General features: G+C 48.2%; 1 protein-coding gene across 1 annotated transcript in view; it reads left to right on the top strand.

Annotated features, from left to right (window-relative positions):
* Positions 1-1,774: 1,774 nt before the first annotated feature.
* Positions 1,775-13,205, top strand: part of LOC140375882 (inhibitor of nuclear factor kappa-B kinase subunit epsilon-like) — a gene marked incomplete at its 3' end in the record, with an annotated part of 32,499 nt that continues 21,068 nt past the window's right edge. The window contains exons 1-5 of the mRNA XM_072461925.1: positions 1,775-1,863; positions 4,351-4,458; positions 7,483-7,620; positions 9,681-9,810; positions 10,495-10,676. Of these exons, the coding sequence (XP_072318026.1) occupies positions 1,846-1,863; positions 4,351-4,458; positions 7,483-7,620; positions 9,681-9,810; positions 10,495-10,676 (576 nt within the window). The remainder of the gene's footprint in view (positions 1,864-4,350; positions 4,459-7,482; positions 7,621-9,680; positions 9,811-10,494; positions 10,677-13,205) is intronic.

The following is a 13,205-nucleotide window of genomic DNA, read 5'->3' as shown; positions in this document are numbered from 1 at the left end:
TGAATGAGGAAGGGTCGGATGGATGGATGGATGAATGGAGAAGGGGGGCCGTGGATCGGAGCGAGCGAGGCTGCTAGCTTGGATTAGAGCAGCAAGGCCTAGCATGGGTGGAGTAGTATGCTAGCATGTGTTGGCGTAATGGTAATGGTGAATGGGAGGAGGGGTGGAAGAGAAAATGAGCGGCGCTGGTGTGGAATATGGCAGAAGCCTGAAGGCGATGTGAGCATAAGATGAGGTAGGGTGAAAAGCAGGAGTTGGGGTAAAAAGTGAGACTGAAGGTGGCATCAAGCTAGTGTGCCAATGTGAAGATGAGAAACAGCCGGAATTGCAAGAAATACAGAATATCCGAAGATGCCTGAGGCGAGCATGTGGCAGCGAAGCCAAACATGTGACGTGATGTAGTGAAAGCATAAACTCTGAGCCTACGAGGTGTGAAGAAGACACAGAAGTGTAGTTTAGTAAGGCTGAGCAAAATAATAGGTCTGTTTATCATCGTAGCGTCTGAAAGAAGTGCCCTCTGACTTCGGCCCGATGCAGGCCGGCTGCGGTCCGGTCTCTAATGTCTGTGTGGAGACGCGCACAGGCGGGCGGGGCGCACGGGCGGAGCTCACGGGGGCTATGCCTTGGCGGGAACTGTGGTGCAAGCTGAGGCCGCACAGCCGGTTGGATGAAGAGGAAAAGAGTGAGAAGCAGAGCGCATGGGTCTGTTACTGTGGAGTACAGGTCGGTGTTCATGTGTAGACTCCCCGGAGGTGAGGGTCCACAGGAGGCGCGTGTGGAGGAGATGATGGTGATCGGAGGTTATGGAATCACGCCAACCGTGAGTGTGCGCGGCAGAGAACGGACCTGCGTTGGCGAGTCTTCTGGGGAACGTGGGGAAAGTTCAGACTGGGAACACGTCAGAATCTGATGAAAACGGCTAAGGCTAAAGCTAATGCTGACGCTCTGTCGAGAGAGCAGAGGCAAGAGACGCTGCGAGAGGCCTGTATAAATAGGGCTTCTGGGTAATTGGAGGCGTGGTTAAAGAGTGGACAACTACATTTACAACAAGTATAAAAACACCAAATAAAGTCCAAATTAAAAAAGGCCTTATTCCACCTGCGTCTCTGTTTAGACCTGTTTGAATCAGTTGAAACAATAAAATGCTGTTTGTCCAGAACTCTCCACAGTTCTATTACATATTTGGTGGATTGATGGTGTTGCAGAAGTTATTATTAAACTTCAATCAATTCAGTACAACATATAATATTTACCTTTTATTCTGCAATCCACACGCCTTTCAAAATAAAAGGGCTGAGGACAAACTTGTTTTGGAGTGAATTTGACCAATACATTTCTCTGATCAAAACCTTGAACGTCATAATTATTGCAATAAAACGAGGTCAAAATAAACTCTTTCAAATCAAAAACACGCAGCTCTTCTTTAAAATGTGCTCCTTATTGTTATTCATGTGTTATAGTCATTCATAAAGTCTGTTTTTGTGGAAAAACACTTGTCAGCGCAGTTTGTGAGAACAGATCACAGATACGATCTTTGCACAAACTCACAGATACGATCTTTGTGCGACTTGACGCTTTACGTCATGCGTCACCGGAACTCACTTCCGCAGACGCAGCGCAGCCTACGGGTATTTCCCGGTATTTCCGCCTCCTCGGCACTTTGTGGGCGTGAAAAAGCGACACAGAGCGACCACTTCCTAAACATTGAGCCGCGAATGAGCCCCGCGAATGAGCCCCGCGAATGAGCCCCGCGAATGAGCCCCGAGCTCCGGGTTCAGCCGAAGAAGAAGAAGAGCCGCGGATCGAGCTTCACTCGCGGCTGCAACGCGCGCGTCTCCAGCGCGGATGGAGCGGCAGAACCAGGTGAGACGCGTCACGTCTGGAGCTTTAACTTTAACTTCTGTCCAACTTGTCCAAACTTGTCCGAGTTTTACTGTCGTGAGCAAATGTCCAACAGTGACGTATGTGACGTTCTCTTACCCAGACCATAAGAGACTTTATAAATGTGTAATAACGTGAAATATGTTCAGATCCAGTGTGAGGACAAAGAGTTGGACAAACTGGGACAAACTGGGCCTGTGTCAGAGTTATGGACCACTACAGACACTAGAGTGGGACAAACTGGGACAAACATGAACAGTGGAGGCTCAAGGATAGAGACGCTTTAAAACTGTATTTTGTCTTTATTTCCCCGTTAAAAACTGTCAAAGTTCTCTCTATATCTATATATGTATATGTATATCTATACATATACATATACAGTATAGTTAGATATAGATATGTATATATATATAGTTAGGTATAGATATATATATAGTTAGATATAGAGTTAGGATGAAGTGGTGTAGAAGGGCGGAGCCGATGTCCTCTGGGACGTCCAGATACAGACCGACTGGTGATGGACGAATATATTCTATTATTAGGCCCGAGCGCCACAAGCTGGCGAGAGGCCTATTAATCTCGTAAGGCCGTGCGAAGCACGGCTGCAAAAGTGCGCACGTAGTGCGCACGAAATCGAGCGCGAAGCGCTCGCCCACTTCCAAACACTCACTAACGCACTTCTTCACTCACGCACGCCCCGTGCAGACTAATTAATAGTAGGAAAATGGAACATTACCGTTGTAAACGGGCGAAGCCCGTGCAAAAGTGCGCACTAAACGAGCACTTTACATTGGGATGACGACCGCGAAGCGGTCGTCATCCCCATAAAAAGCACTCATTTGCGCTAAGTAGCTCACGAATACGTTCCCCATCTCTTGCATGTTCCGTTCATATAAACATGTAATGCAAAAATTGAACATTATTACTGTATAGAGGGCCAAAAACACAAAGTGGGCAGAGCCCACTCAAAATTAACGAAAGTACCCGTCAGTGACCAGGGACCCACACCATGAGGTAGGAAAGCGCGAGCGCTTTCCGAAAATGTATAGTTTATGATATTTGAAAAATGGGAAACATTGTTTTCGTATCGGAATATTATTCTTCTTCTTTCTTCTTCTCGGGACACGCCCCCTATTTTTCACCCAGTGAACATTGACGAAAAGTCACAAAAATGTTCACACCTCTAAAAATCGTGCCTCTCTACATTCTGGCTATTTCCCTTTTCTAAAATAAAAAAAATTGGCGCGTCAGCGCCCCCAAATGTACCAAAAATGCATTGAGAGATGGGAAATGACCCAAAAAAAATCTGATCGTAGAATCATGAAATTTGGCGCCGAGGTAGATGGTGACAAGAGAAGTAAAAAATATTATTACGGCAATGCCGTCCGCCCAACCAAATGTCGGCCATATTGCTTCAAAAATGGCTAAACATGACTTCGGAGTTTTTCCAAACGTCGTACTTTTACGAACTCCTCCCAGGGCGTTGGCCCTAAAAAGCTGAAATTTGGTGAAAATGCTACTGAGGAGTGGGACATCAAAAGTTATCCAAATGACATTGATACCTCTCACGGTCTCTGTGCGGCGAAGCCGCAAACTGTAGCTAGAATTTCAGAAATCTCCCATATTTAACATTTCTGCCGTTTGCGCAGATAAAGTCCGAATTGCGTCAAATTAGAATCAGTTGTTAAACTCTTTGCCCTAAACCTACTTGAAGTGAAATAAATTCATTTGGCGCCACAGCGCCCCCTACAGATTTTATATGGAGGTTAAATGTTTAGTTTTGCGAAATTATATTAAATTTGACACACAACTCAATTTTAGCATCCCCATCAAAAAAGTCAATGAGACCCATGTCATAATTGTTATGGCGTTGCCGTAACGATGACCGAAACCTTTCATGTTATTCCAATGGGGAAATCGCCAGAACATGTTTACACTTTAGACTTTCACAAACTCCTCCCCCTCAGGGCGTCAGCCCTATTAACCTGAAATTTGGTGAGACTCATCTTCAGGACCATCAAAAGTTATCCACATTTTCATTCAAAGAGTCACGGTGTCTGTGCGGCAAAGCCGCACATTTTGCCAAGAATTCAAAATAAAATTGCTTTTTGATGGTAAAACAAAGGGGAGAAGATGTGACAGCGTCACAGATTCAGCAGTAGGCGTAATAAAAGGACAATTGGGGCGCGTTAGCGCCCCCTCCTCTTGCGGCGTGGCGGCGGCGTGGCGAGGGCCGATCATTGCCGCTTGCGGCTATATTTTAGTTTAGTTTTATTAAAAACACTTCTTCTGAACATGAGCAAAACAAACTTTTAATCCTTCAACATGAAATGTAATAGAATGTGTTTCAGAGGACGTGGACCTCTCAGTGAAAAGACAGTGATTGACACCTGTCTTTAGGGGACATTCTGACATGTCACAAACCAAATGTTTCAAAGATGAAAATGTTTGATTCTTTATGATTTCAAGTCTTCAAAGATGGCGCTGATGACGGCGAGCACAGCCAATCACCTGTGGTCCCTGCAGGACGTCCTGGGACAGGGCGCCACGGCCTGTGTCTACAAGGCCCGCAACAAGGTCTGTCCACATGACGTGTCCACATCATGTCCACAGGGTCAAGGACCTTCTGAGTGTTGTGTGTCCCTCTGTGAGTGTTGTGTGTGTGTTGTGTGTCCTTCTGAGTGTTGTGTGTCCCTATGTGAGTGTTGTGTGTCCCTCTGTGAGTGTTGTGTGTGTGTTGTGTGTCCTTCTGAGTGTTGTGTGTCCCTATGTGAGTGTTGTGTGTCCCTCTGTGAGTGTTGTGTGTGTGTTGTGTGTCCTTCTGAGTGTTGTGTGTCCTTCTGAGTGTTGTGTGTCCCTATGTGAGTGTTGTGTGTCCCTCTGTGAGTGTTGTGTGTCCCTATGTGAGTGTTGTGTGTCCCTCTGTGAGTGTTGTGTGTTCCTCTGTGAGTGTTGTGTGTCCCTCTGTGAGTGTTGTGTGTCCTTGTGTGACTTGTGTGTCCTTGTGTGACTTGTGTGTCCGTGTGTGACTTGTGTGTCACTTGTGTGTCACTTGTGTGTCCTTGTTGTGTGACTTGTGTGTCCTTGTTGTGTGACTTGTGTGTCCTTGTTGTGTGACTTGTGTGTGACTTGTGTGACTTGTTGTGTGACTTGTTGTGTGACTTGTGTGTCCTTGTGTGACTTGTGTGTCACTTGTGTGACTTGTGTGTCCTTGTTGTGTCCTTGTGTGACTTGTGTGTGACTTGTGTGTCCTTGTTGTGTGACTTGTGTGTCCTTGTGTGACTTGTGTGTGACTTGTGTGTCCTTGTGTGACTTGTGTGTCACTTGTGTGACTTGTGTGTCCTTGTTGTGTGACTTGTGTGTCCTTGTTGTGTGACTTGTGTGTCCTTGTTGTGTGACTTGTGTGTCCTTGTTGTGTGACTTGTGTGTCCTTGTTGTGTGACTTGTGTGTCCTTGTTGTGTCCTTGTTGTGTGACTTGTGTGTGACTTGTGTGTGACTTGTGTGTCACTTGTGTGACTTGTGTGTGACTTGTGTGTCCTTGTGTTACTTGTGTGTCCTTGTGTGTCCTTGTGTGTCCTTGTTGTGTGACTTGTGTGTCCTTGTTGTGTGACTTGTGTGTGACTTGTGTGTCCTTGTTGTGTGACTTGTGTGTGACTTGTGTGTCCTTGTGTGACTTGTGTGTCACTTGTGTGTGACTTGTTGTGTGACTTGTTGTGTGACTTGTGTGTGACTTGTGTGTCCTTGTGTGACTTGTGTGTCACTTGTGTATGACTTGTTGTGTGACTTGTTGTGTGACTTGTGTGTCCTTGTTGTGTGACTTGTGTGTCCTTGTTGTGTGACTTGTGTGTCACTTGTGTGACTTGTGTGTCCTTGTTGTGTGACTTGTGTGTCCTTGTTGTGTGACTTGTGTGTCACTTGTGTGACTTGTTGTGTGACTTGTGTGTCCTTGTTGTGTCCTTGTTGTGTGACTTGTGTGTCCTTGTTGTGTGACTTGTGTGTCCTTGTTGTGTGACTTGTGTGTCCTTGTTGTGTGACTTGTGTGTCCTTGTTGTGTGACTTGTGTGTCCTTGTTGTGTCCTTGTTGTGTGACTTGTGTGTCCTTGTTGTGTGACTTGTGTGTCCTTGTTGTGTGACTTGTGTGTCCTTGTTGTGTGACTTGTGTGTCCTTGTTGTGTGACTTGTGTGTCCTTGTTGTGTGACTTGTGTGTCACTTGTGTGACTTGTTGTGTCACTTGTGTGTCCTTGTTGTGTCCTTGTTGTGTGACTTGTGTGTCCTTGTTGTGTGACTTGTGTGTCCTTGTTGTGTGACTTGTGTGTCCTTGTTGTGTGACTTGTGTGTCCTTGTTGTGTCACTTGTGTGTCCTTGTTGTGTGACTTGTGTGTCCTTGTTGTGTCACTTGTGTGTCCTTGTTGTGTCCTTGTTGTGTGACTTGTGTGTCCTTGTTGTGTGACTTGTGTGTCCTTGTTGTGTGACTTGTGTGTCCTTGTTGTGTGACTTGTGTGTCCTTGTTGTGTGACTTGTGTGTCCTTGTTGTGTGACTTGTGTGTCCTTGTTGTGTGACTTGTGTGTCCTTGTTGTGTGACTTGTGTGTCCTTGTTGTGTGACTTGTGTGTCACTTGTGTGACTTGTTGTGTGACTTGTGTGTCCTTGTTGTGTGACTTGTGTGTCCTTGTTGTGTGACTTGTGTGTCCTTGTTGTGTGACTTGTGTGTCCTTGTTGTGTGACTTGTGTGTCCTTGTTGTGTGACTTGTGTGTCCTTGTTGTGTGACTTGTGTGTCACTTGTGTGACTTGTTGTGTGACTTGTGTGTCCTTGTTGTGTGACTTGTGTGTCCTTGTTGTGTGACTTGTGTGTCCTTGTTGTGTGACTTGTGTGTCCTTGTTGTGTGACTTGTGTGTCCTTGTTGTGTGACTTGTGTGTCCTTGTTGTGTGACTTGTGTGTCACTTGTGTGACTTGTTGTGTCACTTGTGTGTCCTTGTTGTGTCCTTGTTGTGTGACTTGTGTGTCCTTGTTGTGTGACTTGTGTGTCCTTGTTGTGTGACTTGTGTGTCCTTGTTGTGTCACTTGTGTGTCCTTGTTGTGTGACTTGTGTGTCCTTGTTGTGTCACTTGTGTGTCCTTGTTGTGTCACTTGTGTGTCCTTGTTGTGTCCTTGTTGTGTGACTTGTGTGTCCTTGTTGTGTGACTTGTGTGTCCTTGTTGTGTGACTTGTGTGTCCTTGTTGTGTGACTTGTGTGTCCTTGTTGTGTGACTTGTGTGTCCTTGTTGTGTGACTTGTGTGTCACTTGTGTGACTTGTTGTGTGACTTGTGTGTCCTTGTTGTGTGACTTGTGTGTCCTTGTTGTGTGACTTGTGTGTCCTTGTTGTGTGACTTGTGTGTCCTTGTTGTGTGACTTGTGTGTCCTTGTTGTGTGACTTGTGTGTCCTTGTTGTGTGACTTGTGTGTCACTTGTGTGACTTGTTGTGTGACTTGTGTGTCCTTGTTGTGTGACTTGTGTGTCCTTGTTGTGTGACTTGTGTGTCCTTGTTGTGTGACTTGTGTGTCCTTGTTGTGTGACTTGTGTGTCCTTGTTGTGTGACTTGTGTGTCCTTGTGTGCAGAGGAGTGGGGAGCTTGTGGCGGTCAAAGTCTTTAACGTGGCCAGTTATAATCGCTCACACCAGGTCCAGATGAGAGAGTTTGAAATGCTGCGAAAACTCAACCACAAGAACATCATCAGATTTCACGACGTGGAGGAGGTGAGTCGTGAGGGAGGAGGTGGAGGAGGAGGTGGAGGTGGGTCGTGGTGGAGGAGGTGGGTTGTGGAGGAGGAGGTGGGTCGTGGTGGAGGAGGAGGTGGGTCGTGGAGGAGGAGGTGGGTTGTGGAGGAGGAGGTGGGTCGTGGTGGAGAAGGAGGTGGGTCGTGGAGGAGGAGGTGGGTTGTGGAGGAGGAGGTGGGTCGTGGTGGAGGAGGAGGTGGGTCGTGGAGGAGGAGGTGGGTTGTGGAGGAGGAGGTGGGTCGTGGTGGAGAAGGAGGTGGGTCGTGGAGGAGGAGGTGGGTTGTGGAGGAGGAGGTGGGTCGTGGTGGAGAAGGAGGTGGGTTGTGGAGGAGGAGGTGGGTCGTGGTGGAGAAGGAGGTGGGTCGTGGAGGAGGAGGTGGGTCGTGGTGGAGAAGGAGGTGGGTCGTGGAGGAGGTGGTGGGTCGTGGAGGAGGTGGTGGGTCGTGGAGAAGGAGGTGGGTCGTGGTGGAGAAGGAGGTGGGTCGTGGAGGAGGAGGTGGGTTGTGGAGGAGGAGGTGGGTTGTGGAGGAGGAGGTGGGTCGTGGTGGAGAAGGAGGTGGGTCGTGGTGGAGGAGGTGGTGGGTCGTGGAGGAGGAGGTGGGTCGTGGAGAAGGAGGTGGGTCGTGGTGGAGAAGGAGGTGGGTCGTGGAGGAGGAGGTGGGTTGTGGAGGAGGAGGTGGGTTGTGGAGGAGGAGGTGGGTTGTGGAGGAGGAGGTGGGTCGTGGTGGAGAAGGAGGTGGGTCGTGGAGGAGGAGGTGGGTTGTTGAGGAGGAGGTGGGTTGTGGAGGAGGTGGTGGGTCGTGGAGAAGGAGGTGGGTCGTGGTGGAGAAGGAGGTGGGTCGTGGTGGAGAAGGAGGTGGGTCGTGGAGGAGGAGGTGGGTTGTGGAGGAGGAGGAGGAGGTGGGTTGTGGAGGAGGAGGAGGTGGGTCGTGGTGGAGGAGGTGGTGGGTCGTGGAGGAGGAGGTGGGTTGTGGTGGAGGAGGTGGGTCGTGGAGGAGGAGGTGGGTCGTGGAGGAGGAGGTGGGTTGTGGAGGAGGAGGAGGAGGAGGTGGGTTGTGGTGGAGGAGGTGGTGGGTCGTGGAGGAGGAGGTGGTGGGTCGTGGTGGAGGTGATGGGTTGAGGAGGAGATGGGCCCGCCGCTCTCTGCTCCAGGTGTAGAACCCTGTAGAACCCTGTAGAACCCTGTAGACCCCTGTAGACCCCTGTAGAACCCTGTAGAACCCTGTATAACATGATGAACCCTGTAGAACCCTGTAGAACCCTGTAGAACCCTGTATAACATGATGAACCCTGTAGACCCCTGTAGAACCCTGTAGAACCCTGTATAACATGATGAACCCTGTAGACCCCTGTAGAACCCTGTATAACATGATGAACCCTGTAGAACCCTGTAGAACCCTGTATAACATGATGAACCCTGTAGAACCCTGTAGAACCCTGTAGAACCCTGTATAACATGATGAACCCTGTAGACCCCTGTAGAACCCTGTATAACATGATGAACCCTGTAGAACCCTGTAGAACCTTGTAGAACCCTGTAGAACATGATGAACCCTGTAGAACCCTGTAGAACCCTGTAGAACCCTGTAGAACCCTGTAGAACCCTGTATAACATGATGAACCCTGTAGACCCCTGTAGAACCCTGTATAACATGATGAACCCTGTAGACCCCTGTAGAACCCCGTAGAACCCTGTATAACATGATGAACCCTGTAGACCCCTGTAGAACCCCGTAGAACCCTGTATAACATGATGAACCCTGTAGACCCCTGTAGAACCCCGTAGAACCCTGTATAACATGATGAACCCTGTAGACCCCTGTAGAACCCTGTAGAACCCTGTAGAACCCCGTAGAACCCTGTATAACATGATGAACCCTGTAGACCCCTGTAGAACCCTGTAGAACCCTGTAGAACCCCGTAGAACCCTGTATAACATGATGAACCCTGTAGACCCCTGTAGAACCCTGTAGAACCCTGTAGAACACGTGGACAGTGTTGTTCCTCCTCTAAGTGTGTGTGACGTTGTTCTTGTGCAGCTCCCGTCTAAGCAGAAGGTTCTGGTGATGGAGTTCTGTCCTGGAGGAAGTCTGCTCAACGTCCTGGAGGAACCAGAGAACGCTTTTGGATTGGACGAGGCCGAGTTCCTCACTGTGCTGCAGTGTGTGGGTCAGTGCATGTACTACTACTACTACTACTACTACTACTACTACTACTACTACTACTACTACTACTACTACTGCTACTACTACTACTACTACTACTACTGCTACTGCTGCTGCTGCTGCTGCTGCTGCTGCTGCTGCTGCTGCTGCTGCTGCTGCTGCTGCTGCTGCTGCTACTGCTACTACTACTACTACTACTACTACTACTACTACTACTACTACTACTACTACTACTACTACTACTACTACTACTACTACTACTACTACTACTACTACTACTACTACTACTACTGCTACTGCTACTGCTACTGCTACTACTACTACTATTTATAATCCTACTACTACTAACTGCTACTGCTACTACTACTGCTACTGCTACTGCTACTACTACTACTACTACTACTACTACTACTACTACTACTACTACTACTACTACTACTACTACTACTACTTCTGCTAACTAATAATACTACAGTAGTATTATAAGTTAGTAGTAGTAGTATTACTACTATTACTACTACTACTACTTACTACTACTAATTACTACTACTACTCCTACTACTACTAGTACTACTACTACTACTAATAATACTACTAATAATAATACTACTACTATTACTACGACTTACTACTACTAATACTAATAATACAAATGAATATAATGAGAATGAGAATGCTCTGCTCTCAGTGCAGGGCATTAACCACCTGAGGGAGAACGGCGTGGTGCACAGGGACATAAAGCCGGGGAACATCATTCGTCAGGTCGGAGAGGACGGACGCTCACTTTACAAACTCACTGACTTTGGAGCAGCTCGAGAACTGGAAGATGGCGAGAAGTTCATGTCCATCTATGGCACAGAAGAGTATCTGGTGAGAGATGGTCAGCTTCCTGTCACATGGGCACAACCACACCTTCTATAGCCCGCTGTGTGCGCGCCCCGCTGTGTGCGCGCCCCGCTGTGTGCGCGCCCCGCTGTGCGCGCCCCGCTGTGCGCGCCCCGCTGTGCGCGCGCCCCGCTGTGTGTGCGCCCGCTCTGTATTGTGTGCTCGCTCGCTTTGTGCTTTTCAAAATTGGGTGAAGATGAATCCGACACATATTTTAGACTTTAAACTGATACAATAATTGCTGCTGTGGAAATAATTTAGAAACATTATTGTATAATATTGAAAAAAAGAACTGAATTAGTTCATGTAGAAAGTGAACTTTCCCAACACTGCTTTTAGCCTCATTTAAACTGCTTCTGCTTAGTTTTATGATTTGTGAAATGAAAAGGATCATGTTAAAAATGTTATGTTTAATGTCGTCTAATTAGCCAGGATTTTGTAAAATTTTACAATTGTTCTGCTTTTTTTAAACACAAAACATTTACTTCTAACATGGTGCCGACCGATAGGAATACTTTGAGGACCTCCTTAATCCCTCAGTCACGTCTTCCGAAGTGGAAGTAGAGACCGGGGACTCAGAGGCTGGCTCGTCCATCACCCAAACTGAAGTCACTGAGGTTGTTCACAAACTCCTCAGTGGCTCTGGGGGTGGAAGAGATCCGCCCTGAGGACCTAAAGTCTCTGGATGTTGTAGGACTGTCTTGGCTGACACGTCTCTACAACATCGCGTGGCGGTCGGGGACCATGCCTCTGGACTGGCAGACCGGGGTGGTGGTCCCTCTGTTCAAGAAGGGGGACCGGAGGGTGTGTTCCAACTACAGAGGGATCACACTCCTCAGCCTCCCGGGTAAGGTCTATTCCAAGGTACTGGAGAGGAGAATCCGACCGATAGTCGAACCTCGGATTCAGGAGGAGCAGGGTGGTTTTCGTCCCGGTCGTGGAACACTGGACCAGCTCTATACCCTCCATCGGGTGCTCGAGGGTTCATGGGAGTTTGCCCAACCAGTCCACATGTGCTTTGTGGATCTGGAGAAGGCTTTCGACCGTGTTCCTCGGGGTGTCCTTTGGGGGGTGCTCCGGGAGTACGGGGTCCGGGGCCCTTTGGTCAGGGCTGTCCGGTCCCTGTATGACCGGAGCAGGAGCTGTGTTCACTGCAGTGAGTCAGACCTGTTCCCAGTGCATGTTGGACTCCTCAGGGCTGCCCTTTGTCACCGGTTCTGTTCATAATTTTTATGGACAGAATTTCTAGGCGCAGTCAGGGGTCGGAGGGTGTGGTCAGGGGTCGGAGGGTGTCCGGTTTGGGGACCACAGGATCTCATCTCTGCTGTTTGCAGACGATGTTGTCCTGATGGCTCCATCAAACCCGGACCTGCAGCTGCACTGGGACGGTTTGAGCCGAGTGTGAAGCGACTGGGATGAGAATCAGCTCCAAATCCGAGGCCATGGTTCTCGACCGGAAAAAGGTGGCTTGCCCTCTCCAGGTGGGCGGGGGGTCCTTGCCCCAAGTGGAGAAGTTCAAGTATCTCGGGGTCTTGTTCACGAGTGAGTGAAGGATGGAGCGTGAGATCGACAGGCGGATCGTGCAGCGGCTGCAGTGATGCAGTCGCTGCATCGGACCGTTGTGGTGAAGAGGGAGCTGAGCCGAAAGGCAAAGCTCTCTATTTACCGGGCGGTCTACGTTCTGACCTCACCTATGGTCATGAGCTTTGGGTAGTGACTGAAAGAACAAGATCGTGGATACAAGCGGTCGAAATGAGTTTCCTCCGCCGTGTGGCTGGGCGCTCCCTTAGAGATAAGGTGAGGAGCTCGGCCACACGGGGGGAGCTCGGAGTAGAGCCGCTGCTCCTCCAGCTGAGGTGGCTCGGGCATCTGTTCCGGAGCCTCCTGGGCGCCTCCCTCGGGAGGTGTTTCAGGCATGTCCCACCGGGAAGAGGCCCCGGGGAAGACTCAGGACACGCTGGAGAGACTATGTCTCTCGGCTGGCCTGGGAACGCCTCGGGATCCCCCCGGAGGAGTTAGAGGAAGTGTCTGGGGAGAAGAAGTCTGGGAGTCCCTGCTCAGACTGCTGCCCCCGCGACCCGGCCCCGGATAAAGCGGCAGAAGATGGATGGATGGATACATTTACTTCTAACACATACATTTACTTCTAACAAATACATTTACTTCTAACAAATACATTTACTTCTAACACATACATTTACTTCTAACAAATACATTTACTTCTAACAAATACATTTACTTCTAACACATACATTTACTTCTAACAAATACATTTACTTCTAATATACATTTACTTCTAACAAATACATTTACTTCTAACAAATACATTTACTTCTAACACATACATTTACTTCTAACAAATACATTTACTTCTAACAAATACATTTACTTCTAACATACATTTACTTCTAACAAATGCATTTACTTCTAACAAATACATTTACTTCTAACACATACATTTACTTCTAACAAATACATTTACTTCTAACAAATACATTTACTTTTAACACATAC

Source organism: Eucyclogobius newberryi, unplaced genomic scaffold (assembly GCF_026437365.1).
Source record: "Eucyclogobius newberryi isolate DKJ021-1_F unplaced genomic scaffold, fEucNew1.0.hap1 SCAF_341, whole genome shotgun sequence".
In the NCBI taxonomy this organism is placed as follows: domain Eukaryota; kingdom Metazoa; phylum Chordata; class Actinopteri; order Gobiiformes; family Gobiidae; genus Eucyclogobius; species Eucyclogobius newberryi.
The sequence above is the reverse complement of the archived record's forward strand: the minus strand, read 5'-3'. Positions and strand labels throughout refer to the sequence as shown.